The sequence below is a fragment of the Gopherus evgoodei genome, chromosome 6, assembly GCF_007399415.2.
Source record: "Gopherus evgoodei ecotype Sinaloan lineage chromosome 6, rGopEvg1_v1.p, whole genome shotgun sequence".
NCBI lineage: Eukaryota > Metazoa > Chordata > Testudines > Testudinidae > Gopherus > Gopherus evgoodei.
The window spans coordinates 97,714,042-97,741,138 of record NC_044327.1 but is presented as its reverse complement, the minus strand read 5'-3'; the positions used below and the strand labels follow the sequence as shown (position 1 = coordinate 97,741,138).

Genomic DNA, 27,097 nt, shown 5'->3' with positions numbered 1-27,097 from the left:
ATGTTTATCATCTGAATACCAGGCCTGGTCTACACTACACGTTTAAACCAAATTTAGCAGTGTTAAACCGATTTAACCCTGCACCCGTCCACACAACGAAGCCCTTAATATCGATATAAAGGGCTCTTTAAACTGGTTTCTGTACTCCTCCCTGACGAGAGAAGTAGTGCTGAAATCAGTATTGCCATGTCGGATTAGGGTTAGTGTGGCTGCAAATTGATGGTATTGGCCTCCGGGCGGTATCCCACAGTGCACGATTGTGACCGCTCTGGAAAGCAATCTGAACTCAGATGCACTGGCCAGGTAGACAGGAAAAGCCCAGCGACCTTTTGAATTGCATTTCATGTTTTCCCAGCGTGGAGCTCTGATCAGCAAGGATGGCAATGCAGTCCCAAATCCAAAAAGAGCTCCAGCATGGACTGTATGAGAGATACTGGATCTGATCGCTGTATGGGGAGACAAATCTGTTCTATCTGAGCTCTGTTACAGAAGATGAAATGACAAAGCATTTGAAAAAAATCTCCAGGCTATGATACAGAGTCCACAGCACAGCGCTGTGTGACAAGCGTAATGGAAAGCCAAAAATTAAATGGACGCTCATGGAGGAAGGGAGGGGGGACTGAGGACTCCAGCTATCCCACAGTCCCCACAGTCTCCGAAAAGCATTTGCATTCTTGGCTGAACTCCCAAGGCCTGTAGGGTCAAACACATTGTCCGGGGTGGTTCAGGGTATATCTCGTCAGTTTACCCCCCCTTCCCCCGTGAAAGAAAAGGGAAAAAAATAATTTCTTGACTTTTTTCAATGTCACCCTATGTCTACTGCATGCTGCTGGTAGACGGGGTGCAGCGGCACTGAACAGCAGCATCCTCTCCCCTTCCCTCCCCGGTGGCAGACGGTACAGTACAAAAGGACTGATAGCTGTCCTCGTCATCATCCTGTGAGTGCTCCTGGCTGGCCTCAGGTGAGGTTGGTCGGGACGCCTGGGTAAAAATAGGAATGTCTCCCGGTTATTCCCGGCAGATGGTACAGAATGGCTGGTAACCGTCCTCATCATAGCAACGGGGGGCTGAGCTCTATCAGCCCCCCTTTTCATATCTAAAGAAAAGATTCTGTACTGCCTGGACTATCATAGCAGCTGGAGGCTGCCTCCCCTTCATTTTATCTCACTAACAAGTCAGTGTTTCTTATTCCTGCATTCTTTATTACTTCATCACACAAATGGAGGGACACTGCCACGGTAGCCCAGGAGGGTTGGGGGAGAAGGGCAGCAATGGGTGGGGTTGTTGCAGGGGCACCCCCTAGAATGGCATGCAGCTCATCATTTCTGCGGGATCTGACACGGAGCAGCTGTGCTCTCTGGTTCTCTGATGCACTGGCTCTTTAGTACTCTTGCCCCATATTCTAGGCAGGACTGACTATTTTTAGATACAACATAAAGGAGGGAATAACCCGGGGAGTCATTCCCATTTTTGTCTTTGCGCCCCCGGCCGACCTCAGCGAGGCCAGCCAGGAGCACCCATGACAGCAGCAGACGGTACAGAACGACTGGTAGCCGTCTCTGCTACCTTGCAAAGGCAAATGAATGCTGCTGTGTAGCGCTGCAGTACCGCCTCTGTCAGCGGCATCCAGTACACATACAGTGACAGTGATAAAAGACAAAACAGGCTCCATGGTTGCCATGCTATGGCATCTGCCAGGGCAATCCAGGGAAAAAGGGCATGAAATGATTGTCTGCCGTTGCTTTCATGGAGGAAGAAATGAATAAGTGATGACATTTACCCAGAATCACCCGCGACACTGTTTTTGCACCATCATGCATTGGGATCTCAACCCAGAATTCCAATGGGCAGGGGAGACTGTGGGAACTATGGGATAGCTACCCACAGTGCAACACTCCAGAAACCAACGCTAGCCTCGATACCCGGACGCACACCGCCGAATTATCGTGCTTCGTGTGGCCGCGTGCACTCGACTTCATATAATCTGTTTTACAAAACCGATTTATGTAAAATCGGAATAATCCTGTAGTGTAGATATACCCCCAGACACTAAATGCAAAATATTAAACTCCCATAGCAGATTTCACAACCAGGCTTTCCTCTGCATAGCCTCCGAAATCATCCAAACCCCCGAGTTATAATAATGGGCCAAATCCTGCAGTCCTCAATACTTCATCTCATCAACGTCAATGGGATATTTGCTTAAGCAGAATTTGAGCCAATAATAATAATAATATTGTACTTGCAGCATCTTTACTCCCGGTATCTCAAAGTGATATATAAATATGAATTAAGCAGGACACCATTCTTTGAAGGTAGTATATATAACAGCAACAACTCAAAGAAAATATTGTAAGCAATGTCAGGTAACTATTTTAGATCTCTTTATGATGGATAAAGATGAATAGATAGCCACCAATTTTTCGTCCAGTTTTCTAGGGACCAATGATCATGACATTCATGGGCAAAGAGAGGACAAATTCCAACCAGTAGTATATATACGTGGAGATTCCAAAGGGCTAATTAAGTTTAACGATTAAAAGCCCATCCTGGTTAAGAGAGGAAGTGAAGGTAACAATTAAAAATTATATATAAACAAAAAGGGGAAATAAACAGCAAGCAATGTAAAATTCAAGGTTATGGAGGTGTAGAACAGAGATGACAGAAGCTAAAGATCTCTCAGACAAATCATACCTGGCAGGTCTAAGGACAACAAGCAATTTTTATTTTAAGTATATTAGGAACAAATTAAACCCTAATAATAGTACAGGCCCATTGCTAGATAGAGATGGTAGAATTGTTTATAATGATGCAGAACAGGCTGAAGTCTTCAAATAATATTTCTGTTCTGTATTTGGGAAGAAGTAGAATGATGTACTCATATTACATAAGGATGAACTAATTTTCCAGTATATTAACTCAGGAGGATGTTAAACAATCTGTTACCACAGATACATATTTTTAAATCCACAGGCCCAGATAACTTCCATCTATGACTTCCAAAATAAATGGTGGATGAGATCTCCTGGCCTGCTGATGTTAATTTTCAATAAAGGAAGAGTACTCAAGTTGTACCAATATTGAAGGAGGCAAAGAATGGGAGGCTATATTCTGGAAAACAGGGACTCTGAAAAGGATTTAGAAATCATACTGGATAAACAACTGAACATGAGCTTCCTGTGTGATGCTGTGGCAGATGGCTAATGTGATCCTTTTTTATATAAAGTAAAGTAGGGAGTTAATTTTACCTCTGTATGCAGCATTAGTGAGATGGATTCTGGAATACTGCATCCAGTACTGCTGTTCCCATTTAAAAAGGATGTTATAATTTGGAAAGTGCAGAGAAGAGCCAAAAAAATGATTTGAGGGCTGTAGAAAATATCTTTAAATGAGAGACTTAAGGAGCAATCTGTTTAGCTAATCAACAAAAATATCAAGAGGTAAATTAATTATGTTGTAAAAATAGCTGCACAAGGAGAAAATAAAAGGTACTAAAAGGTACTCTTTAATCTAATCAGAGAAAGGCAGAACATGTACCAAGGATTGGAAGTTACAGCCAGACAAATTAAAAATTGCAAAAATAATAAAAAGGTGGTTTTTGGACAGGGAGAGTGATTAACTAGATAGCCACTGGAACAAACTACTAAGGAGAGAGGTAGATTCTCCCTCTCTTGATGTTTCTAAATCAAGTTGAGAAGATAGCTAACATACTCCTATATTCAGTCAAGTAACTTGGGCATCTGGATGAAATACTATGGCTTATGTTATATAGATCAGACTAGATGATGTGATTATCCCTTTCTGGCTTTAAAATCTATGAACTCATTATTTTATGAACATTCTAAATTCTCTTAAATACTTCACTTACCTGAAAATTAGTCTGAAATACACAGCAATCAACAGTATTATAATGTCCCCTAAGCATAGTTATCAGTTCTCCTGAGTAGATTGTATAAACAGCAATGGTGCTATCATATGGTACAAATGCAAATTCTGGATCACAGCCAGTAGAGGTGGTGAATTTAAGTCCTTTTCTGCTTTCATTACAGACTTTCCCATAGTTCACCTGTAGGACGCAAATTATACATACATTATACAAAGCTAATTCTTGTGGTTTAAATTATTAAAACAAATTTAAAATTATGAGTTAAAAAAAATCTCAATAAAGCAATGGTTATGCAAGCACCCTGCTACTTTGGAATTTAATGCAACTCTGAGGTTCCCAAATGTACGAACCTTATTTTTGGTTCCAAAGTTAATGAAAACAGTACAATTTATCCTATTCATTATGCTGAGTGGAAGATATGGGACAATGTAGTTTCTATACTCTATTTGAAGTATAAGAGATCTACTTTCTTCTCATTCTGAATAGGTGAGTGAGGGAGTGGGTTTCAACTGGGATTGATAGGTGATGTGTGTTGGGCAGGAGGCAGCCCAAGATCACAACAAAGTACAAAAGGGTAGATTAGATATGCTGTTGGCATTTTCTGGCGGGTAAGTGGAAGATGGTTACTAGTAAGAGCATTCATGGGATGGTATAATGGCCAGTATTAAGACTGTTTGTGGAACTTTAAATCTGGCTTTCAAACATTTAATTTCTTCCAAAGGCCAACATCTCAGTAAGGCCATTTTAAGTTCAAGTATATGTCTTTTTATCCATAACTATCTCAATTATTTTTTGTTTGGGAATTTCTTATAGTAGTTTAAATTTTTGATTAACCCTCATAATGGCAATGTGTCAAATATTTCAAAAGTAAGTCAAGTAAATGGATTTCTCTGACATTATAATTTGTTAGCGATTTAAAACCAAATGCTAGAATTTTAAATTAATGCATACAGGCTCTTTGGTGTTACTGCCAATTGTATAATCAGTTCTCTGTAAAATCACTGCTGAACAAAGAGTTCTTTCTGTGCAGGTCTTCTGATGCAAAACCAGTTACTTGCCCCATGGAATTTACAAGTAATTGCTGGCACGTTCCTTCAACCAGAACTATTTACCTTCCAGAAATTAAAAGCTCCACCAAGCGTGTCTGTAGACACTTCTTAAATTGTTGAACCAGAACCATGTGGCTTATGAAGTTAGTAGATTCAGACTATTCCATGGAAGATTATATATTCTGCAAGACCTATGAAGAAGTTTCTAAGGACATCAAATATATGACAGAGCTCTCAGAGATTCATATTTTCACAGTTAAATCAAAAAATTTTCACCGAACTTTAAATAACATTAATGAAAAATCATACAATTCTGGAAACTCTAACCAAGCTATTCTACAGATGACAATATAAAGAAGATTTTTTTTTCCAAATGTGAAAATAATCACTCCCCCTCCCATAGTCCCATAACTCAAAAATACAAAAACAAAAATCAAAACACATGCACAAAATAACTCCTCTCTCAAAATAACTTCTCTAACTTCATTTTCCCCAACATTTCTTTTCTCGCCAGAATTCACATATGAGAAATTTCAGGTTAAAAAAATATTTTCACACATGGAAATGAGAGGAAGGTTGAAATCCAACTTGAATAATGAAAACAGAGTCATATTTTTAACTATAATAAAGTAGCTACTATCGCTCCATAATGCAGAAGTTGAGAGGGAGGGGGAGCTAGATAAATTAAGTCACTGTGTGCATGGAAGCAGCCAATCAGAGCCCAGTAGGCTCAGATTAAAGGTGTTGCTGGGCCTTTGGAGGGTAGTTTGTGGCTGGGACCAGAGGGACACTGAAAAGTGCTCCTCTGTAGTCAATGGAGTTCGACTGGCTGCATTTGCGTAAGCTAAGAGGGAGAGGACTTGAGAACTTTAACCTTAAGGCATAGGTGAGATGGAACATTTGGGGAAGGGGGGTGGGCAACCCACCACAGGGGTTGAGGAGGGAGTGACACCCAGCCCCTCTCCGCCCCCAGCTCTGCTCCGGCCCCGACTGCAGCCATGTCCCTGGCTCCTGGCCCCATCCCCAACCTCAGTGTGGTTCCATTCCTGGCCCCACCCCCGCCCCTGGCAGCAGGTGGGGCTCGGAATGGAGCAACACCTGGCCGTGGGCTGGCTACCAGCCCCCACCATATATTGGCTGCCATATATTCCCTCGAATCAGAGAGCATGAAATCACGCAGGGCACAGATGCAGCCCCACCAGACATCGCTGGTCAAAAATTCTGATCTTGTGCACGAGGTGCATGCACACTGCAAGTGGGATCCACACAAAGAATGGTAGAAGTGGTAAACTTTGCGTCTGCTTTTGTAATCAAAATCCCTATTCAAGAGCGCAAATACTTAGATATTCTCTTTTTGCATTCACTCATTTTTTTCCCAATAAGAAGATAACCTAGTTTTATAGGCCAAACTCTCCTTGCCAACTCAAAAGGGATACCAATATTTACTCAGAATCCAGAATAACTCTTGTGGTACAATGTGAGAAAATGCCTCTCTCAACCTGCTCCATAACAAAGCCTACAAGCTGTGAAAAGACAAAAATCACCCTCTTTCTGGAATTCTGACAGTATTATCAAAGACCAGTTTCAGCTCTAAGCCTTCTCCTTAGTCATCGCTACTACCAGGGCTCCTCAGCCCACCTTTTATATACATTCTCTGGAGAAACACTGCCACCTCCCTTTGGGGGTGTCTTCACAGCAGAGTTAACCCTTGGGCTCTTACTCAGGTGTTGCCCCTCACCCCCTTTCCATCCATGGGCAAAAGCTTCTCAACCAAGTTTAGTGGTGCTTTCAGTCTGGGCCAGATTGCTTATATGGGGCTGTAGGCTAAAACCTGAGTGAGGCTTTCATTTGGGCTGGTAACCTACTCATTTTACAATGAGGATGCAGCCTAAATCACGTATCCCGCAATTCCCCACAATGTGCCCTGAAACACAGACAAGTTTTCCCACAACCCACTGGGAAAGAATCATAAGCAGGTCATCTTATGGTAGCACAAAGAAGCATGGGATATTCCCCCAGAAGTCTCAGCAACCAAGGGTAGTACTGGTAACTCAGATAGACTTTGCAGAGTGGCTGCCCAAACTCAGGCCAGGCTAAACCAGATGTTCAGAACCTGTTGCCGATCAATTAATGCTGGTGCTGAATTAATGCTGCAGTGAAGACATACCCTTAGAATATCTAGGTGGGGTACTGAGCCATTTTGCCTCAGAAGGAACCCATTAATCTCTTCCCAGCAAGATCAACCCCTTCTAACAGGAGGATGCTGCCAGTTTTTAACGCTCACTTTCAGGCTTATCTTGTTCCCACTGACAGGAGTTTTTTGTCATTTACTCGAATGGGAGCAGGATTTGGGCCTCAGTCTGTACTTTTGGGTAGGGATTGCCATTTATACTTATCTAAATTCTTAATCAAATGTTTTTAGAGTGTTCCGAAACTTTAATTTTATATTACTAGGGTTGTATTTTCACTGGGACTGTATATCTAATCCTCTCTAGGGAGAAGCTGCAGAAGCAGTTTAAAGCAGGCACAAGAGCACTGGGGGCAGGGAGAATAGAGAGCTGAAAGGATATAATCTGTATCCATACTGAAAGGTGGTTGTGATCTGTGATATCAGGCATTAGTTGTCCCCTACTGGACGACCCACTTCCTTGGTACAATCTACACGAAGGTGTCCTTTTGGGGTGGAGGGTGGGGAGATGGCCTTCAGGAATTACCTAAAAAGGCCATTCAGGATCCGCTATGGGTGGAACCAATGAGAAGTGGCCCTCCCAGTGGCTAAAACGATTAGGAGGGAGCATGCAGAAAACAATAAGGGCCCACCAGGCTGCATAAAGAGGGCTAGCTGCAGCCTACTTCTCCCAGTGTATGTCAAACTTATTTGGAAACAGCTAAACCTACTGACAAGAGATTAATTCAGTCTCCATACTTACTCAGTCTGTGGTGTGAACACTCACCCAATGAAAAGTAGACTGAGAACCAAATTTATTTCAGACAAACTGCCAACAGATCTTTCTTTCTGGTTACTGCCACCCTGATCTGGATTTGAGCTACTGTCACAAATGAACGGTTTTATAGTCTCATCTTCAAACTGGTGGGCCATGCAGACCCTTAGTTACTAATTTTCACTGGACAAAATGATAGAAAATAAATTATTTTGATTAAAAATATAGAGATCAACTGAGATTACGCAGCAGTGTCCAGCATGAATTTACTTCCAAAGCTAAAACTATGTATCATAACTGGACCACTGGTCTATTACCCTCTTAAAAGTAACCAAGAAATGCAACGGAAGGTCCTTTAAAAACCTTACCAGTGTGTTTTCCCCACTGGAACTATTCCAGAGTCTCATACGGTCATCTGTGCCAATAGTCAGAAGATGAAGCCCATCACTTGTAAAGCATAAGCCATTAACTCTTCCATTGTGAGCAGTGTTTGCTGTCAGAAAAATATAAGCCTGTTCAGTTTTTTAGGGAAGATTTATTATTTTATTTTGTACACCTGCAGAACTGAATGCACTATTCAAATATTCAAACAACTTTCACTCGAGAATACATAAATGTTTATTTGAAAGCAACAAAGTTTCTTATGAAATATATATTGTAAAACCTTTGGCTTTTGATACCAAGTGATGAAGTTCCTTATATGTTAGGTTCTATATGGTACATGTATTATGTGCATTTGAACATATTTCATTCAAAATGAGAGTAAACATACAGAAGTTTCAATGCCCTTTTCACTTTCTACAGATATCACAATGCTCAGATGACATTGCTCTACTGTTGATGTTACTGTAAAGCGCTAACGACGACTTCCAGAAAGGACCCAATCCTGAACTTTTGGCAAAACACTGACTACTTTAATGGTTGTTTTGGGTGCAGAAAGAATGCAGGATCTGACACCATTTTAAAGGTTTACAAGTGTTTCTGTAGATAGCTTTTGCTCCATCTATAACAAAAATATATTTCTCTTTTACAGCATAAAATATAAGCTTTTTGGGAACATGATGTAAAAGCCTATTTGTCCAATGATCTGTTCTGTAGCACCCCGTCACAAATATTGTTTACATCTACATTTTTTATATATGTGAAGAAGTCTTTTGCACATACTTAGTCTTCTTCTCCCCACCCCCAAGTCTGTAATTTGGAGCTTCCACTTTACTTTGTTAAAACTGTTTTACTTGCTCTGCAAATTTTTTGGAAGAAATTAATGAACTAAGTTTATTTTAGAGTTCTGACCTAGTATTTCAAATTCTCTTGATTTTTTCCTTCCACTGTTCATAATTTCTTCCTCAGTTTCTATTTTAAAAACACCACAAACCTAACAGTTCTCATTAAACTATATAGACACTTCAAAATTTGTCCTTCCAGAGAAGAAAAAAAAAAATCAATCAAGTGGGAAGTAGAGGAATTAACTGTGTGTTTACATTTCTAACATACAACAGTCATCCAAGAGAACAGATTTTTTCCCCCCCATCTTTGGCATTTCTCAAGCACCTGAGTTATCGATTTTTGTACATTCATTAATCCATTTTAAGACAACATACACAGAGGTCCATTTGTTGGCACCCAAAAGTTGTAAGCTAAATTAAAAAGAAATTTAGTTCTCCCAGTATGTGGTCATTTCAATAACTTGAGTGTCAATGACATTTTTAATTCTCAAAACCAAACATTAATATTCTATATATGCAACAGAGAACATGACACGTTAAACCACAGCCTACAAAACAAACTCAAATGTTGTTTTATGTATAAATCCACCATCAGTATTTTCCTGAATAAAACTCTGATCCTACATGCTTAACTTTACACACTGTAATTAGTCCAATTTATGGGACTGCTCACAGTGTTTAAATTTAGGCATGAGTTAATCTTTTCAGGATTAGGATTACAGACTCAGTCTTTTACTTTGTCTGTGTTTAAATAAAACATCCTTTTTCATTTCAGAAGCTGCTTTATGAGATCTAATATTTGGTTTTGTTGGCCCAGTGTACGGAACTTTGATCCAGAGTTAATCCAAACTAATTTCTTAACTACAATTTAAAGTACAGTGCTGCTCCTTTAATTTAGTTTGCTTCCCAAGTGCAGAAATTGTGTTTAGCCGCAGTTGTATAAAATGTTAATAATGTTAATGTTTTAACCAAGGCATATTTAGTATATTCCAGGACCAGGCCACCTTTGGTAGTATTCGAGTAACACATAATTTATCATTAAGCAAAGTTAATTTTTTTTTGAATTTTATAACTAATGAATACATATAAGTCTTACTTAGTATAGATGAAGATATCTACTAATAGAGAGCTCTTTAATCGAAAAGACCAAAGCATAACAAGATGCAGTGGCTGGAACTTGAAGCTAGACAAACAAACTGGAAATATGCACACATTGTTTAACAGTAAGGGTAATTAACCACTGGAACAGCTTATCAAGGGATGTGGTCAATTCTCCATTATTTGAAAATTTTAAATTTCCATTAACTTCAAACAGAGCTAAGATTTCATCCAGTATGCCTTTTAAAAAGATATGTTCTATTTCAGCCCCAAGTTACTGGGTTTAATGCAGGAGTTAACAGGTGAAATTCTATGGCCTGTATTATGCAAGAGATCGTACTATATGATCACAATGGTCATTTCTTGCATTAAAAAATGTGATGGTATGAAATTCACAAATGCTTCTAGGTAACGATGTAGCATATCACCACTATCATATATCCTTTATAAATATATTCTTTATTACCTGCTTCAGAGGATGCTTTTGACTTCTCTCCATTGTACTGATCAAGAGTAATCAGACATCCAGATGCTCTCCTTACATCCCAGAGTTTTACTCTACTGTCAGCACTAAGAAAAATAAATTATATGAATTTATTAATTAGAGAAACTGCCTCCAAACATCCCCATCTCTTGCTGTTATGGGTCCAGCAGATGTTCCCATTTTGGGCTGGATTCTGACCTGACTTACATCTTGTGCTATCACAGTCAAGCTAATGAGAATGCAGAGTGGACATCAAGGCAGACTTTGAGCTTCTTGCTCATCAACACAATGTCTGAATAACTAGTACAATATTATTGTACTTGTTAATAATATTGTACAAGTACAACAACAAATAGAATGTGGTGGCAAAAATGCTAAGGAACAAGATACAAGTCTACCTAGTCCTTGGAGAAACAATATGCCCATGTAATTTAATCTTTTCCTGCTTTTATGCTGTTATTTTTATTTTGTCCCTATTCTGCAAACAAGAAACAGATTATTTGCTTTGCTGTTTTTGATCCTCAGTTTTCTTCTGCTAATGTTGCACACTGAATGTATGCTGAAAAGGCAGTAGTGCACCAACTGAAAGTAACAGCTTTTCATTTTGCTTATGAATTAGTGGTACCAAGTATTTCCAACAATGTTTTCTGGGTAAAAATAGATCTGGATTAATAAAGGCAGCAGCATATTTTACCTTCAGTGGAGAATATTAAAACATACACTTGTTCTGGAGGAGAGACCCCAAATTGTATCCACTTTATATACTGCATATTTATGGTGACACAAAGTCTACTTGATTTCACATACATACATGCATACACACAGACACACCCCCAAGAAAAAGAAGGCTAACAACAAAATTTTACAATAAGAAAATGTTCTGCATTCCTGAGTGAATAAGATACAAAATATTGGGGGCATCAATTTTCTCTGCAGCTCTTAAAGCCTATCTATATCTTCCCTATTCTTTAAGATAGGTCAGACGTTTACAAGAATGTGTCTCTCTCCGGATTCCTATAATTTTAAAAAGGGTCCAGTCACAAAAAGTGAGCAGAGAGGGACACAGTCAAGAGTAGCTTATTCACAATCTCAATGTAGCCAGTAGGGAAAACATGTTTTTTAAAATGGAAATATTAAGCAAAAGACACAACAGTGGCTATTTTCCTTAGGTTCACAACGTGACAATGCACAGTTATACTGTAACAGTATACTTCCAAATTAGCCAAAATTTGTTTTTTCCAAATTTTTTATTTCAGCTAAAATTAGGCAGCTAACAAAGTGTAAACACCTGTAGCTTCACAGATTCCAGGTATACTGAATTATAGTGAAAAAAACAACAAACAACAACAACAGGAGCTACAGGTAACCAGCTACAGAAAATTCTCTTCCCAGCAGAGGGATCTCTGAATGCTTTATGTCAAGATCAGAGAATCTGGTTAAGTGTGTTATTCACTTCTGGGGTCAGTACTAGCTGAATGTTAGTAAATCTGAGTAACTTCCCTGGGAACTCAAACCTTTGCATTCATCTTAGGAGACTCTCTACCTGAAAATATATGTATTTAAATGTATTCATTGTAGTTGCTGAACAGCCTACAAGATTTGAGATACATCAAGCACCACTAATAGAGGTTTAAAAAAAAAAAAGAGCTGCCTTTCCCTCTTCTTTAAACCGGTTGTTTACAGAAACCAAGTGCTGGTGACTGGCTCCCTCTGTGCTGGGTGTCTCGCAACATGAGTGTTGAGGAAATGCTTGTTTAAACAGGCATAGCTTGCTGCATGGTTTGTAGGGGGTGAGATTCATGGTTCGCTCAATATCCTGTGGGAAGCATGTTCCATAACCATATGTCCTTCACCAAGGATGCAGTCACAAATCCACATTGAAACCTGAGCTCTGTGTGTCCCTCACTGAGCACAGCAGCCATTCAAATGACTTGTGACACAGGCAGTTGCCAAAATACTGTAATTACGTTTTAGCTCATTGAAAGATTAAGAGAACAAGAATCTTAAATATGATTAGCAGCAAGCATAGTAAGAACCAGTTGTGTGATAGTTTAATGCTGGTCAGCTTTGCATAAAATATGGGCTTCAGCCACCCGAGTTTCTTGATGGTTCCTTGGGTTGTCTGAAATAGAGTAACAGCTGTCTACTCCAGAGGAGACAGATTTGTGAATCAGTGTTACAAGGTCTATTCAGATGTGACTGGACATAGTCAGGTGGTCAGCTGAAAGTGCTAAAAGGCATTTCTACTCACAGCTGCTACACTGATATTTAGAAGTAGTAAGGAAGTCAGCAGGAAATGGATTGCTTAAACACTTTGAACTCCAGGAATGAGATGCCTTCAACAAGAGGTAAAATTATCTTAAAAAGGAAAAAGGAACCCACGAAAGAGACCTGAGATGGAACTCAGTTCATAACTAAATTTGGAAACACCATATGAACTCTCTCAAAGTTTTATTAACGTTCAGAATGTGACAGCTTTACCAGCTGAAATCTGATGGATCATATGCATTTTTTTTCTCTTCTCTGAAAAGCTTCCCCACTTTTGAACCTATAATCAGTCCCCGTTTTTCTACTGCAGCTAGACAGTTCATCAAGTTCTTACAAAGCAGTACAGTAACTCCTCACTTAACGTTGTAGTTATGTTCCTGAAAAATGCGACTTCAAGCGAAATGATGTTAAGCGAATCCAATTCCATAAGAATTAATATAAATGAGGTTAGGTTAGGTTTCAGGGAATTTTTTTTTCACCAGACAAAAAAAGACACACACACACACAGTATAAGTTTTAAACAAACTATTTAATACTAGTACACAGTGATGATGATTGTGAAGCTTGGCTGAGGTGGAGGAGTCAGAGGGTGAGATATTCCCCTTACTGCTAAATGATGAACTAGCAATTGGCTGAGCCCTCAAGGGTTAACTCTCTCCCTCTGCAAGGCAGCAGGAATGGAGGGAGATATGCGCATTTCCCTTAAGTATACTGCCTTGTTAATTTGATCAACTTGTTGAGACTGCAGCCCTGGGTTGTTCCCCCTGCTCTATGGAAGATGGGGTAAGTGAGATGCAGAAGACACCCAGACATTGGCCCCCCCCGCACAGCAAGCAGGAGTCTCGTGGAGCAGCTCCAAGGCAAAGCAGAGAGGGACACAGCTGAACTCCAGGCAGCTGCTGCACAGGGAACTTAGGTGAGCAGGGAGCTGATAGGGGGCTGCCGGTCCACCCTGGTTCCAAGCCCCCACCAGCTAGCTGCAATGGGCTGCTCTTCCTGCAAGCAGTAGACAAAGCAGGTAGCTACCAAACGATGTTAGAAGGGAGCACTACACAACTTGAAACGAGCATGTTCCCTAATTGATCAGCAACATTAACAACGAAACAACGTTCACCAGGATGACTTTAAGTGAGGAGTTACTGTATTCTTGAAGAAAGATGAAGGTTCTCTCTGTCCTTTGTAACTATATCCTGGGAGAAAGTCACCCTTAGCAGGTCAGCCATCAAGGAACATACATAAGTCATATATTTGGTCTGATTTCTAAAGCCCCACATCTTCTCATTTCCTTTGTCAATTGTGAACATCTAATGCTACCATTTGTTTTCTTCTCCCTCTTATCTCTGTGCCTTCTTCTAGCTACTTCTGGGTGTGTAACACAGCGGGCAGGATTGAACCTGGGACCTCTGAAGCTTAGCGTATGAGCCTCTAAAGCATGAGCTAAAGGCTCAGCCTGTAGTAGACTCATTAATCTCTAAGTGGTCTAGGTGCCACTAGTGGGGGGACGGAGCTCCACACCCAGCAGGCCTGGGTTACCTATGTATGGACAGACATTCCACTCCAAGCATCTATCAGACTATTTTGAGACAGCATCAGGGAATCCTGGTCAGTCACACAGCAAGCTCAAAGCTAGTAATAATTTCATATACTGCTGGCTAATATTTCTTTTCTGGCTAATATTTCTTTTCTCAGTAAATCAGATTATATTGTCCAAATCTACAAGCCAACTGTTATTAAGAAGATAATAGCTCCTCCAGTTTGCTGTCAGTGCATCATCAATCATCATCACCTAACAGAGCAATATGAGAACATTTGATACACAAACCACATAATATATTCCCTTCCTCTTGTGGACTAGCTGGTGTATTTCAAAATACTACTTCTGAGTGAAACTTTTACCACATTCTATATATTTACAATACTCTTCTCTTGTGAGGATTTGATGATATTTACATGAAGTTTTGTAAGTAGTCTCTCAAATATGGAGAACATATTCAGTTCTAGATTTCTTTCTATAAGTTCAGATCATCATGGTTTCCCTTTTTCTTCTGACGCTGACTCTGAACTGCTGTTACTAGAAGACGATCATTTGTGTCTCTCTTATTCCTTTATGCTTTGTTTGCACTTCTAGTATCTATTATTGTGGTTTATGGTGCTTTAAGAATGCTGGTGACTGACTATTGTACCTTAGATTCTTGAATGCAGAGTTCAAAGAGACTTGTTATTTGGAAGCAACTGTAGCTAGCATTGGTTCAGAATAATACTAAGAATAAGTGTGCTGGATGCAGCTTGTAAGAAAGAACCTCTCACTATGCTAAATTGATTTATTTTGTTGTTACTTTAGTTTGCTGTTTTTTATTTTGATGAATTTAAAGTAGTTGTAAATGCACAACTGGCTGAATCTTGGGGAAACATTTATGTACAGATGAATCAGAAGAGCAGATGGAGAGCAGAAGATAATAAGAGAAAACGGAGCATGATCCTCTTTTTTTGGACTTCAGCTGATTCCAATGCCACAAATAAATTTGCTGCAAACATTCCATTAAGAGGCATATTCAGAACCTTTCCCTCAAAATTTTGGACACCTTGACTGGAATTTCTCTGAATTAATGAAAGTGTGTAGAATATTTCAGAATAAGATTAGAATTATTATTATATGGCAAAGACTCAATCTATGGTTTTAACAACCAAAATTACCTCAATTTTTCAGCCACTTAAATGTGAACACTTTTGTGGTAAAAAGAATAACATTATTAATTATGGATCATTGTTGTGATTGTTATGGTTTTTATAATCAATATTTAGAGTTTTGTACATATCACATTTCTCTGAGTTAAGTGATAGCTGTATATCAGAGATCCCAGTGAAAATGAGTTTGCTGACAAAAAAAGTGACTGGCATCTAAAACTGCTGACTGCAAAACTTATGACCTCTAGATGACAAACAAATCTCATATTAAACCTGTTAGTCACATCTGCAGTTTTAGAGATGAAATGCTGGGTCATGTGAAGTGTTACTGGACTAAAATTCTATTAACATTTTGTCATCTAAAGCTTTGGATGACAAACCTTTTCCTGACTAAAACTTATGATTGCAAATAAGTTTGATGCCAAAAACATTTCTCATCTTTAGATGACAATGTTTCACCTCTCACCAAAATATCTAAACTGCAAAAATGTACTCAAACACAAAGGAGGATTTCAAATTACAGCAACAGGAATATTCATGTTCTTTAGAGTAATGTGTCACATTCTGCAACACACTCTCCTTAGTGTTTTCCCCATTTCTGTTATGGAAGGCACTCTAAATATAATTGTTAAGTATTGAGATAACTTTTACTTTGAGAGTCATATAAACTTTGCAGGAATTTTCAGCATTGCCTAAATAACAAGACATTTTGAAAATTTTACCCATTGTCTAAAAATGCATAGCAATTCAAACTGTGGATTACAGAAGAGTTATAGGATGTAGAAATGTAAGACAAGAATGAGGTAGCAACAGTCAGTTCATTCTCAAAAAAAATTAGAAGACCTCAAAGCCTCTCTTAAGCCTCATAATGAGCTATCACAAATTAAAAATGATTTTTTACACTGAAAGAGCCAGTGAATTAGATTTCTGCAAAAGAGTAGATCTACTATTAAAAATCTTCTAAAATTTTGCGTCATTATTTACTGATGTAAAATGATATTGGAGATATGAAAATAATACATTTGTTACAGAGAAATGTTGCTGCACTGACTGCCTTGTGCTTCTTTCTCCCTGGCTTGACATACTGGCTTCCCGACGCAGCTTGACTCCTGGCATTTGACTTATCATTCCTGACCTACAGTTTGGCTCCTGCTTCTGACCTCTCAGTATCCTGACCTAGCTGACATTTGACTCCTGTGTTGTGGCTGTGGATTCTGGCTCCAACTATTAGTCTGGCTACCCACGACCCTGTGGGACCAAGCCCAGTGCAAGAAGGATGGACGTGACACCACTATCATAGCCACCAGAAGCATCAGACTTGCTCAAATGGATAATCCAGGTAGATAATCAAGCATGGCAGTCCCATGCTGCATAGTGACAAGAGATAACCAGTGGCTGCAGTAGCAAGTTACACAGACCACAGTAGCAAGTTAGGCAGCTCAGCACTGATAATACCACTCTGTCAACCCTATCTGCAGGGCCTTGTCCTGAACAGGGACATTTGCCTGAACAGTTAGAGAGGAATTGACAGCAGTTCTTAAGTTTCATGAGCCAATCCAGCTTCTGTTTCAGATACATCCCCAAATCTATGTCTCTAACCAGGCCAAGGTAGCCTTAGTTATCAGCCTGCTGACAGGAGACACATTAATAACAATTCTGGCGGGGGTTGCAGGAAGAAATAAAGATGAACTGGTCTGAGATGCCTGTAGGTCTAGACTTCTTTCTGGACTTTACCATCTGCATAGATAATTGGCTGGGACAACAAAGAGATGAAAAGACACTTGCATCTCTTATATCCATGTGCCATGACCTTATCATCTGTATCATCCACCAAACCCGTCTCTTATATGTGCTACCCATACACAAACTCAACCCATAACCTAGCCATAGTGTAGCTATAGCTTAAGAACAGCCCTCTAGCATAGAAGCAGCCTACACTGAAAGGAGGTGTTTTTCTGCTGATTTAAGACCACTTCTCCAAATTTCATTAGCTTCACTGATGTAGCTGCGTCTACACTGGGGATTTTCTTGGCAGAGCTATGTCATTCAAGGGTGTTTATTTTTCACACTCCGGCCAACACAGCTATGCTGACATAACTTAAATGTAGACCGGGGTGGGCAAACTTTTTGGCCCAAGGGTCACATCGGGGTTGTGCAACAGTATGGAGGGCCAGGTAAGGAAGGCTGTGCCTCTGCAAACAGCCTGGCCCCCACCCCCTATCCGCCCCCTCCCACTTCCTGCCCTCTGACTTCCCCCCTCAAAACCCCCAACCCATCCAACCCCCCTGCTCCTTGTCCCCTGACCACCCCTCCCGGGACCCCCACCCTCATCCAACCTCCCTGCTCCCTTTCCCTGACTGCCCTCCTAACCCCTATCCACATCCTTGCCCCCGACAGGCCCCCTGGGATGACCACTCCCAACTCTTCCTGTTCCCCATCCCCTGACTGCCTCCCCAGAACCTCTGCCCCATCCAACCGTCCCCTCCTCCCTGACTTTCCCCCTGAATCCGCCACTCCCCACCCCCTTACCAGCAGCAAGAGCTCGCAGCCGCGACATCTGGCCAGAGCCAGCTGTGCTCCCCACACTGCCCAGTGGGAGCAGTGGGCCAGAGCGCAGCCCAAGCAGTGGTGTGGCTGCAGGGGAGGGACTCGGGACTAGGCTCCCCGGCCGGGAGTTCAGGGGCCGGGCAGGATGGGTCCCACTATAGTTTGCGCACCTCTGGTGTAGACCAACCCTGTGTGCACCATTTGGCTAGCTCTTCAATGCAATTTTTTCCATCTAGGATCTACAGTATCACGGTAGTATAAATACTAATGCAGACCTTTACCTCATATGCATATTAAACTTCACAGATGTTATGTATCAAAATATTTTTTCTAAATAAGTCAGTTTACAATGCTTTCCATAAAAGACATTCTACTGCTTATTTACATTACAGAAATAGCTTTTACCTTGCAGTTGCCAAGACATACTCATAACGCGGGGACCAGGCCACTGCCAGCACTTCCTGTCTGTGACCTAAAAATATGGTACCATGAGAAATTTCAGGTAACTTATTGATAAACAACTTTTCTGATATAAGTAAATGTAGCATATATTTAAGAGAAATGCAATTGGACTAATCTATCAATTTACAACTGTCATAACATTTCTTCCCAGATCTGGACCTTAGCGTCCAAAATATGGGTGTTAGCATGAAAACCTCCAAGCTTAGTTACCAGCTTAGACCTGGTAATTGCTGCCACCAGCTAGGAATTATACAGTGCCTAGCTCACTGTGGTCTCCCCAAAACCTTCCCTGGGGGAGACCCCCAGACTCAGATTCCTTGAGTCTCACAACAAAGAGGAATAAACCATTTCCCTTCCCCCTCCTCCCCTCCAGGTGTTCCCTCCCTGGGTTCCTGGAGAGATATACAGAAGCAAGCTCCGTGAATCTAAACAAAGGGATTCTACCCTCCCTGTTTCAAGTCCTGGAAATACAAGTACCGAGAGAGCTAATCTCTCTTCCCCCTCACCCAAAGGGTATGCAAAGTCAGGCTTAGTAAATCTAACACAAAGAGATTTTCCCCCTGCCTTCTTCCTCCCACCAATTCCCTGGTGAGCTGCAGACTCAATTCCTTGGAGTCCCCACTATAGAAAAACTCCAACAGGTCTTAAAAAGAAAGCTTTATATAAAAAGAATGAAAAAGGACATAAAATATAGTCTCTGTATTAAGGTGACAATATACAGGGTCAATTGCTTAAGAAAAAAAGTGAATAAACAGCCTTATTCCAAAAGAATACAATTTAACACATTCCAGCAACTACACACATGTAAATACAAAAGAAAACAATATAAACCTATTGTCTTACTATCCTTGTACTTACAACTTGGAAACAGAAGATTAGAAAGCCTGGAGATAGAAAAATCACTCTCAGAGCCGAGAGGGTCAGACCCAAGACAAAAGACTCACACCCAAAACTTCCCTCCACCCAGATTTGAAAAAGTCTTGTTTCCTGATTGGTCCTCTGGTCAGGTGTTTGGTTCCCTGTGTTAACCCTTTATAGGTAAAAGAACATTAACCCGTAGCTATCTGTTTATGACAACTACCACCATCAATATTCTGGTATTAATTTGGAGTTTATGGGAAGAGTGTTCCTTATTTTGGATTATTGGCAGTTTACCCCTCCCCGGCCCCCCCTTTGCTTGGGTAAGAACGCTTTCAGCTGAAAGTGATATGAAGAATACTAAATTTAATCTCTCTATACTTTACTAGCCCAGACGACTTTATCATTCTACAGCTATGCTAGCAAAAGAATAGAACATACAACTCCCAGGACTACTCCATTACTGTTACAGAATTTTTAACAATAAGGTTTTAAATACACAAATGTAAAAATCAATTTAGTGCCAGTTTTTATTGAGCTATTTCACCGTGTTTTACAGCAGATTTTTTTTTAAATACATGTTTATTCAGCAGATCTTATATCTAGATTATTTATCCTACTCCTTACCAACATCCCAAATTTGAAGTTAAGTGCTTGTTTTCTTTTGGTCTCTTAGCAGCATGAGGATCATGCACTGCTTATTGAGTGGTGATACAATACATTTATTAACAAACCATAGTGGGTTTTGAGCTCCTCAAGAAGATGTTTAGAAAAACTATAAACAATAGAAAGTGTTAGGCAATTTAAATACAGTGTTGCTACAATGCCACTTATAATAAAATGGGCATGAGCGAGCAAATAATCTGATTGATAAAAACTAGGTGAGATCATATATATACACATCTTTGGCCTCATAATCAAGAGTTATTTACACCACTTCCTTCTGTACATCTATATCAGTACACTCAACATTTCATCGTTTATATTTCCTTTATAGTGTTTCATTTCAATTACCCACAACCAACTCATCACCAAGGCTTTCCAGAGCATAAAGCCCTAGGGCCTCCTAACATTATTAGATAAAGTTAAAGGTTCAGATACTGCTATCCTTATGTCGAGTAATATCTTACTCCCCGAGCCTCTGAAGCCAAAGAATCTTAAAGGAAGTACATCCATAGAAAATCTCTAGAGGATATTTTGTTTTTAAATATTACGGTTTTGTAAAAAAGCATACAAACACACACACACACACACTCAGAATCTTCATGAACACAAGTATAACATTCCTGGAGGTCCTAAAACGTTTGAACAAATATTCATCTATACTGAGTCAGAACTTCAGATGGTGTAAATTGGTACAACTGTGTTGATTTTCACCAGCCTAAAATAGGGCCCCTTATTCTCAAGGGATGTTATACGGAATTTGCCTTTTTATAGAACGATAAATTAAAAGGCCCCCAGAAGTCTTTTAAAACTTGATCTCAAATTCATAATTTGTTTTTAAAAATAAACTACACTAACTAGATAACACTTTTGCTCTGCTAATTAATATTTTGATTGAAGAAGTCTGAGTTATGCAAACGGAAATACCTTTGAACGTGCTTTTATAATTTTAAACGTATAAACTAATTTTCCTCCAAACTGGTTTCACACACGTCTAGTTACACTAAAATGATTTAAGACTAACTAGTACTCCAGAAATCAGGGTTTATTATGAAAATTCTCATAACCCTAAAATGATAGCTGTTCTTTAAATAGTATTTGCGTTCTCCAATTCAGTAGCACTAGAATAATACACAGAACAACCTTTTCCACTGTAATTTTCACAACTGGTACTAAACACATCAGTCACGTTACTTACAGAGAACACATTATTTATAGTGTTTCTTTACACTGGCTGGTCTACTGAAAGTAGCTATTGTTTAAAAATTATGTTTCAGACTAAGAAGTACCCTGCAGAATTTGAGAACAGGATCCAGACTTCAAGTCACAAAGCTGTACTTTGGGGCTTTTGGTACCAACTGTAAGAAGAGAAACAGAACAATGTAAAAAACAACACTTAACAAGGAATAAAAAGAGTCTAACTACAAAGATATAAAGAAACTATCAGCTTTATAAGATTTCACACACATTTGAACTGATAAAGTTACCAAATAGATTTTTAAAAATGTATTGCAACTACAATAGATTTATATTTTAAGTTTCTGCATACAGTTCTACTAAATTTCCCACATTAACAATATATTTAAGGGTCGTTGGGCAGGAGTTCTCAAACTTTCTTTGCAACAACAAAAATTACTACCAGACCTCAGGAGGTGGGACTGAAGCCTGAGCCCTGCTGCCAAGTCAAAACCCGAGCTCCACCACCCCAGGTAGGATGACCAAAGCCAAAGCCTAAAAGCTTCAGCTCCAGGCAGGAAGCCTATAAACCTGAGCCCTGCTGCCCAGGACAGGAGTCTTCAGGTTTTGGCTTTGGATCCAGGCCCCAGCAAGTCTAATCCAGCCCTGGCACCCCATTAAAACAGGACTGGACCCACTTTGAGGTCCCAACCCACAATTTGAGAACCACTATTGTAAGAGAAACAAGGCTGCCCTTTTTTCTAGATTTATGAATTAAGAATATAGTCCCTTGTCTATTACTAAAAAAAAAAATCTTTAGAGAACAGTAAATACATACAGTATACAATACGCATTCAACTCCAATAGATCTCAAGACCAAATACTGATTTAGCTGCATTAATCTGAGTTGTGTGTATTTAGAAACACTAGCTGAACCATGCACACTCGGTGGTGCATGGTTTGCTCATTTCAAAAATGCAAAAGGGGTACTTTCCTTTTGTAACAGTATAAGCCCGAATGAAGAGATTTTATTTAAAAAATGACCTCGGTTTTACAAAGCCTTTGATATTATTTGCTTGAAAATAGACAAGACTGTTGCATAGGTAAAAAGCCATTATAGAAAAAAATGCTAATTTTTAATCGTTTGCCTCTTACTTCAACCCAAATATAGATATGAACTTCTTAAAAATATATACATACCTGCTATTAAGCAGTGCTTGGTAGCAACTGGAGACATATGATGGCTATAAACTGTTCCCTCAAAATTAAACACATCTGCAGGCTGGTAATTAAAAGAAAACATCCATCAGCTTTTCCCCTTGATTAATATCATAATGAAAAATGCTTAACAATTTTAAAGAAGATTCAAATTCTTAAGTTAGAGTTACTGTTTACAGGGCTGCTCACATGCTAACTCTCTACTGACTAAGTGCTTAATCATGAAAAGTCATGCTATCAGAACTAGATATCCAGCACTGGCAGGTCATGGAGCTAATGTCGCAGAGTACTAAAGCCTGGAAGAAAATACTCTGATTACAGTGAAAGGAGGGAAAAAAGGAGGAAGAAAAAGTAGCAAGGAAGAAGGTGGGGTATGGAAATGGAAATCAGTGGTAACACTGGTCTACAACTTTTGAGAAGTCGTCTGCTTCAGAGATAAAATGTGATATTATGTATTTTGATGTACTGAATTCAATTATGACAATTAAAACAACTGATTGGCTACTGTTTCTAAGATATTTAAGTTTTTACATTTTATGTCTATGTATATTGTGTAGATAGAGTTTTAATCATAAATTGTAAACCTAGGTCTTTTCACGTGTTTATGGTTGCTTTACATGATATTTCACCTGTCCTATTTACGTAACACTTTAAAAATCAGCAAAAGGGTTATATAAATAAAATTTATTATGAAACAAAAGGCAAAAAACTATTATGTACATAGTTTAGTCCTATTCAGTGTCTACTCGGCGCTTCTTGGCTTGTCTCTTGTATTCATTAAATGGAGCATCTCTTGTCACTATCCAGCAATAGTCTGCAAGCATTGATGGGCTCCATTTGCCCTGATAGCCTGCCAGGAGATTTCACTGCTGTAGTCTGGAGCCCAACAGCTCTGCCTTACTCTTGGGGAGTTCCAAATCCCTGACAAGGTCATTCAGTTCACCTTGTGTTATGAGGTATGGTTCAGAGGAGGAGGATGGGAGAAAATGTGGGTCCTGTGACATTGATGATTCAGGACCAGAGGTTTCATCCCCTTCCTCATCTGACTCAAGTGAGAATGATTCTGGTGCATCAGGAACCGGCAGTCCTTCTCCGTGGGGTACTGGGCGTATAGCTGATGGAATGTTTGGATAATGCACAGTCCACTTTTTCCTCTTTGACACACCTTTCCCAACTGGAGGCACCATGCAGAAGTAACAACTGCTGGTAGAGCTGTTGGCTCTCTCCAAATCATTGGCACTGCAAAAGGCATAGATTTCCTTTTCCTGTTCAACCGCTGGTGAAGATTTGTTGCACAAGTCTTGCAGCATGTGTGTGGGGCCGACCTCTTGTCCTGATGTCCAATTTTGCAGCCAAAATCAAGGTGATACGCTTTCTTAACCATAGTGGTTATACTGCGCTTTTGTGATGCAAAAGTCACTTCACCACAAACATAGCAGAGGTTATCTGCACTGTTCACACAAGTAGGAGGCATCTCTGCTCACTTTGGCTAAACAGAAATGTGTCCCTTTGCAAAATCAAACACTGACAAATAAGAGAGCAGGACACTGTATTTCTACAGCTGATATAGGGCAATTTGTTCCGCAGAGTGATGTAAGCTTCGTTATGATTGCATCATCCATGACTTCTAGGAATAACATGATGCAATTCATATCATGTATGACGCAATACCAGCTTCAGATTGCATCATTCATTGTTTTGCCTAAAAAGCAAGTACTGTCCAAACCCAGTCATAGATTTATTCATAGATCCAGTCAAAGATGTATTTTAGTCATTTCTGGTTTAAATTGAGATCCCTTCCCTTTATAACTCACTTATCCTCCGCCATTCCCAAGTCAAGGGTCATATATACTGACCCAATAGCATATCTTGAAAACTAGAGCCAATCAACAATTTTAAGCATCATTTTCGTTCTCAGTGACCCAGAATTAGTAAAGTTGGACTACATTTATTTCAGAAGCATTTTGAGCATACAGAGCAGTGTAATAGCAAAGAAAGAAAATGTTGCATACCAGAGCTAATACCTCTTGTTAATCACATACAAAATATCCTACCTCAAAAAAAGTATATAAACAAAAGGCAACAGTGAGTGGCTAAACTGAAGTGTCATCTTAATCTTAAAGTTGGTTCCTTATTTTATATATTTTTCTCCCATTTTCTGTTGGGGCTCAAGAGCTATGTTGACAAGTTCCTGAAATCACCTCTGTTTTGTTGTTTACATACTAAAATATAAGCCACCAAATACACATAATGGTAATATTAGTTTTCGTGCACATAAAGAACCTTGACTTCTCAAATTTCCTTACCAGTATCCTCAATTTTTCAACATCAGTGTTGCATTATTGTCACAGTTCCTGAATTGTTTAGTACTGTCTCCCCCTTATCGATATTTTAAAGCTTGGTGGCTTCTCACAACCAAATAAGGACACGAGTTTGGACTGTTTTGTGATTTACATACTGTTTATTACATAATCTGATCTAATCTGGATTTTTAAAACTATAATGTGAAAATTTGAATTTTTTGGCATGACTAGACACAGCCTAAGATTTTATTGGGACGAACAGACCTGTTTCAAACTGCATAGTTGTGCAATGTTTTATTGAATCTCTGATAGTGCCAGTCATTTTAGAAATTTAAATTACTTCTGTGTTTAGTTTTCATAAAAATTGTTGCTGACTACTTAGACTCGGAGAAAACTGGAAGTGAAAGGAAGCAGCACTTTCATAGCTCTATCACAGAGTTCTTTGCGCTCTCTCAACAGAAAATCTAGAATTCCTGATCTATAAGATTTGAAAACTTGGCCTTCTGAATAAGATCTCAGCTTAAAAAAAAAATATTTGAATTGTCAAGAGAAAATAAAGGTTGGAATGGATTCAAATGTTAGTGAGAAGAGGTTTCAAATCCATTTGGTATCCAAAGATTCATGTTCAATTCCAGGAAAATCATCATCAAAATAGGATTATTATCCAAACAAAAAACCTCGCAGTTCCTTCTGACCCTATGATTCCATAAATGAGTTAATATTTGGTCTTTAATAGAATGCAAGTGATAAAAATGCTATTTAAAAATGAGAACACTGGAAACATCTCAGTAATTTCCTTTTCAACATGGCACCTCTAAAGACAATGCTTGTTCATGAATCCTTCAATTTTATGTTTCATATCTAGTATATTTGTATTTCTACCTTGAAGTGGTAGGCTCAGTGCATTAAATTTGCCTGCTATATCCACCAGGTAAGCTAATGTAGTCAAGAAATCCATATTACTCATGTTATCTGCAAGATCTGTTTTCCCAAGAAGAAAAATTCTGATTTTGTCAGGCAATTCAAAGATGTATTGTAACACTTTCCCATGTGATAACCACAACTTTACTGTGAAACAGGCTGTAATCCAACTCAGCTTCTATCTCTTTGCACACTAAGACACTGTGTGTTCACTGCCTGGGATTTTATAAAGTTAACACCACTACTGAAGGCCTAAGTACTTCAGGTCACAACTTTTTCAGTGCTGATGCCTGGTGATGAATCGTTCAGTGTGTCCAAACGATGCCACTTCCTTTACTCGCGCTGCAACCCCATTGTTCTTCCCGGCCATGGCTGCTGCCTCACCACACAGGACAGCACACCTCCGAGTGTCCAATTAACACCTTCATCCATCATTAATTTATCATCAAGGATCTTGAACATATGCTCACTGGTTGTTCAGGGTTTCTTTGCAAAATAAAAATTCTTCAACTATTGAACTGCTTTGACAAATCTCACACAACACAGAAACTGAGCCAGGTTGGCTATGTTTGTGGATTCATCAAACTATGGTGAAAAATATTGACTTCTTCACTTGTTCTACCAACTGGTCCTGAACATTTTCTGCATGGTCATCAGTGCATCAATGGATGGTATTACTTGACATGGGAATGGTTTTCAGTGCCATGACTGCTTGTTTCCCAACTTAATTCTTCATGGCTATTGCTGGTGAAAGTGTAAGGGTCTTGCCAGTGGTGTGTGCCTGCTTGCATTTTGTAATTCACAATAACGTAAGATGAGCTTTTGAAGAACTGCCGCTTCTTTAGACATGACTTTGTTTGTTTTTATTCTTCTAGTTTCTGAAGGAAAAGTTTGTGGCTCTTGTTTACTAATTCCAGGGGTTTCATTTCTAAATGTCTCTGTAGTTTCCCTGGCTTCATACTTTCATTTACTAACACTTGAAAACAAAGGCCACATTGTGGCTGGGAACTTTCTGCAGCAATACTGAGACACAAAATCCAACAGCAAAGAATCCTGTGGCACCTTATAGACTAACAGACATTGTGGAGCATGAGCTTTCGTGGGTGAATACTCACTTCATCAGATGCATGCATCTGACGAAGTGAGTATTCACCCACGAAAGCTCATGCTCCAAAACGTCTGTTAGTCTATAAGGTGCCACAGGAGTCTTTGCTGCTTTTACAGATCCAGACTAACACAGCTACTCCTCTGATAGTTAGTTACTCTGTTTGGATTTTAAGTATTATCATATCGTCTACTTTTCTTCCTTTT

At 39.4% G+C, this 27,097-nt stretch overlaps 1 protein-coding gene across 3 annotated transcripts in view; it reads right to left on the bottom strand.

Annotated features, from left to right (window-relative positions):
• ERCC8 (ERCC excision repair 8, CSA ubiquitin ligase complex subunit) overlaps positions 1-27,097 on the bottom strand; it is a 57,840-nt gene that overhangs the window by 20,154 nt on the left and 10,589 nt on the right. For all 3 annotated transcript variants that reach the window (XM_030565910.1, XM_030565913.1, XM_030565912.1), the window contains exons 5-10: positions 22,545-22,626; positions 21,458-21,526; positions 18,591-18,657; positions 10,668-10,771; positions 8,246-8,370; positions 3,869-4,066 (exon numbers count right to left, since the gene is read on the bottom strand). In XM_030565910.1, the coding sequence (XP_030421770.1) occupies positions 3,869-4,066; positions 8,246-8,370; positions 10,668-10,771; positions 18,591-18,657; positions 21,458-21,526; positions 22,545-22,626 (645 nt within the window). The remainder of the gene's footprint in view (positions 1-3,868; positions 4,067-8,245; positions 8,371-10,667; positions 10,772-18,590; positions 18,658-21,457; positions 21,527-22,544; positions 22,627-27,097) is intronic.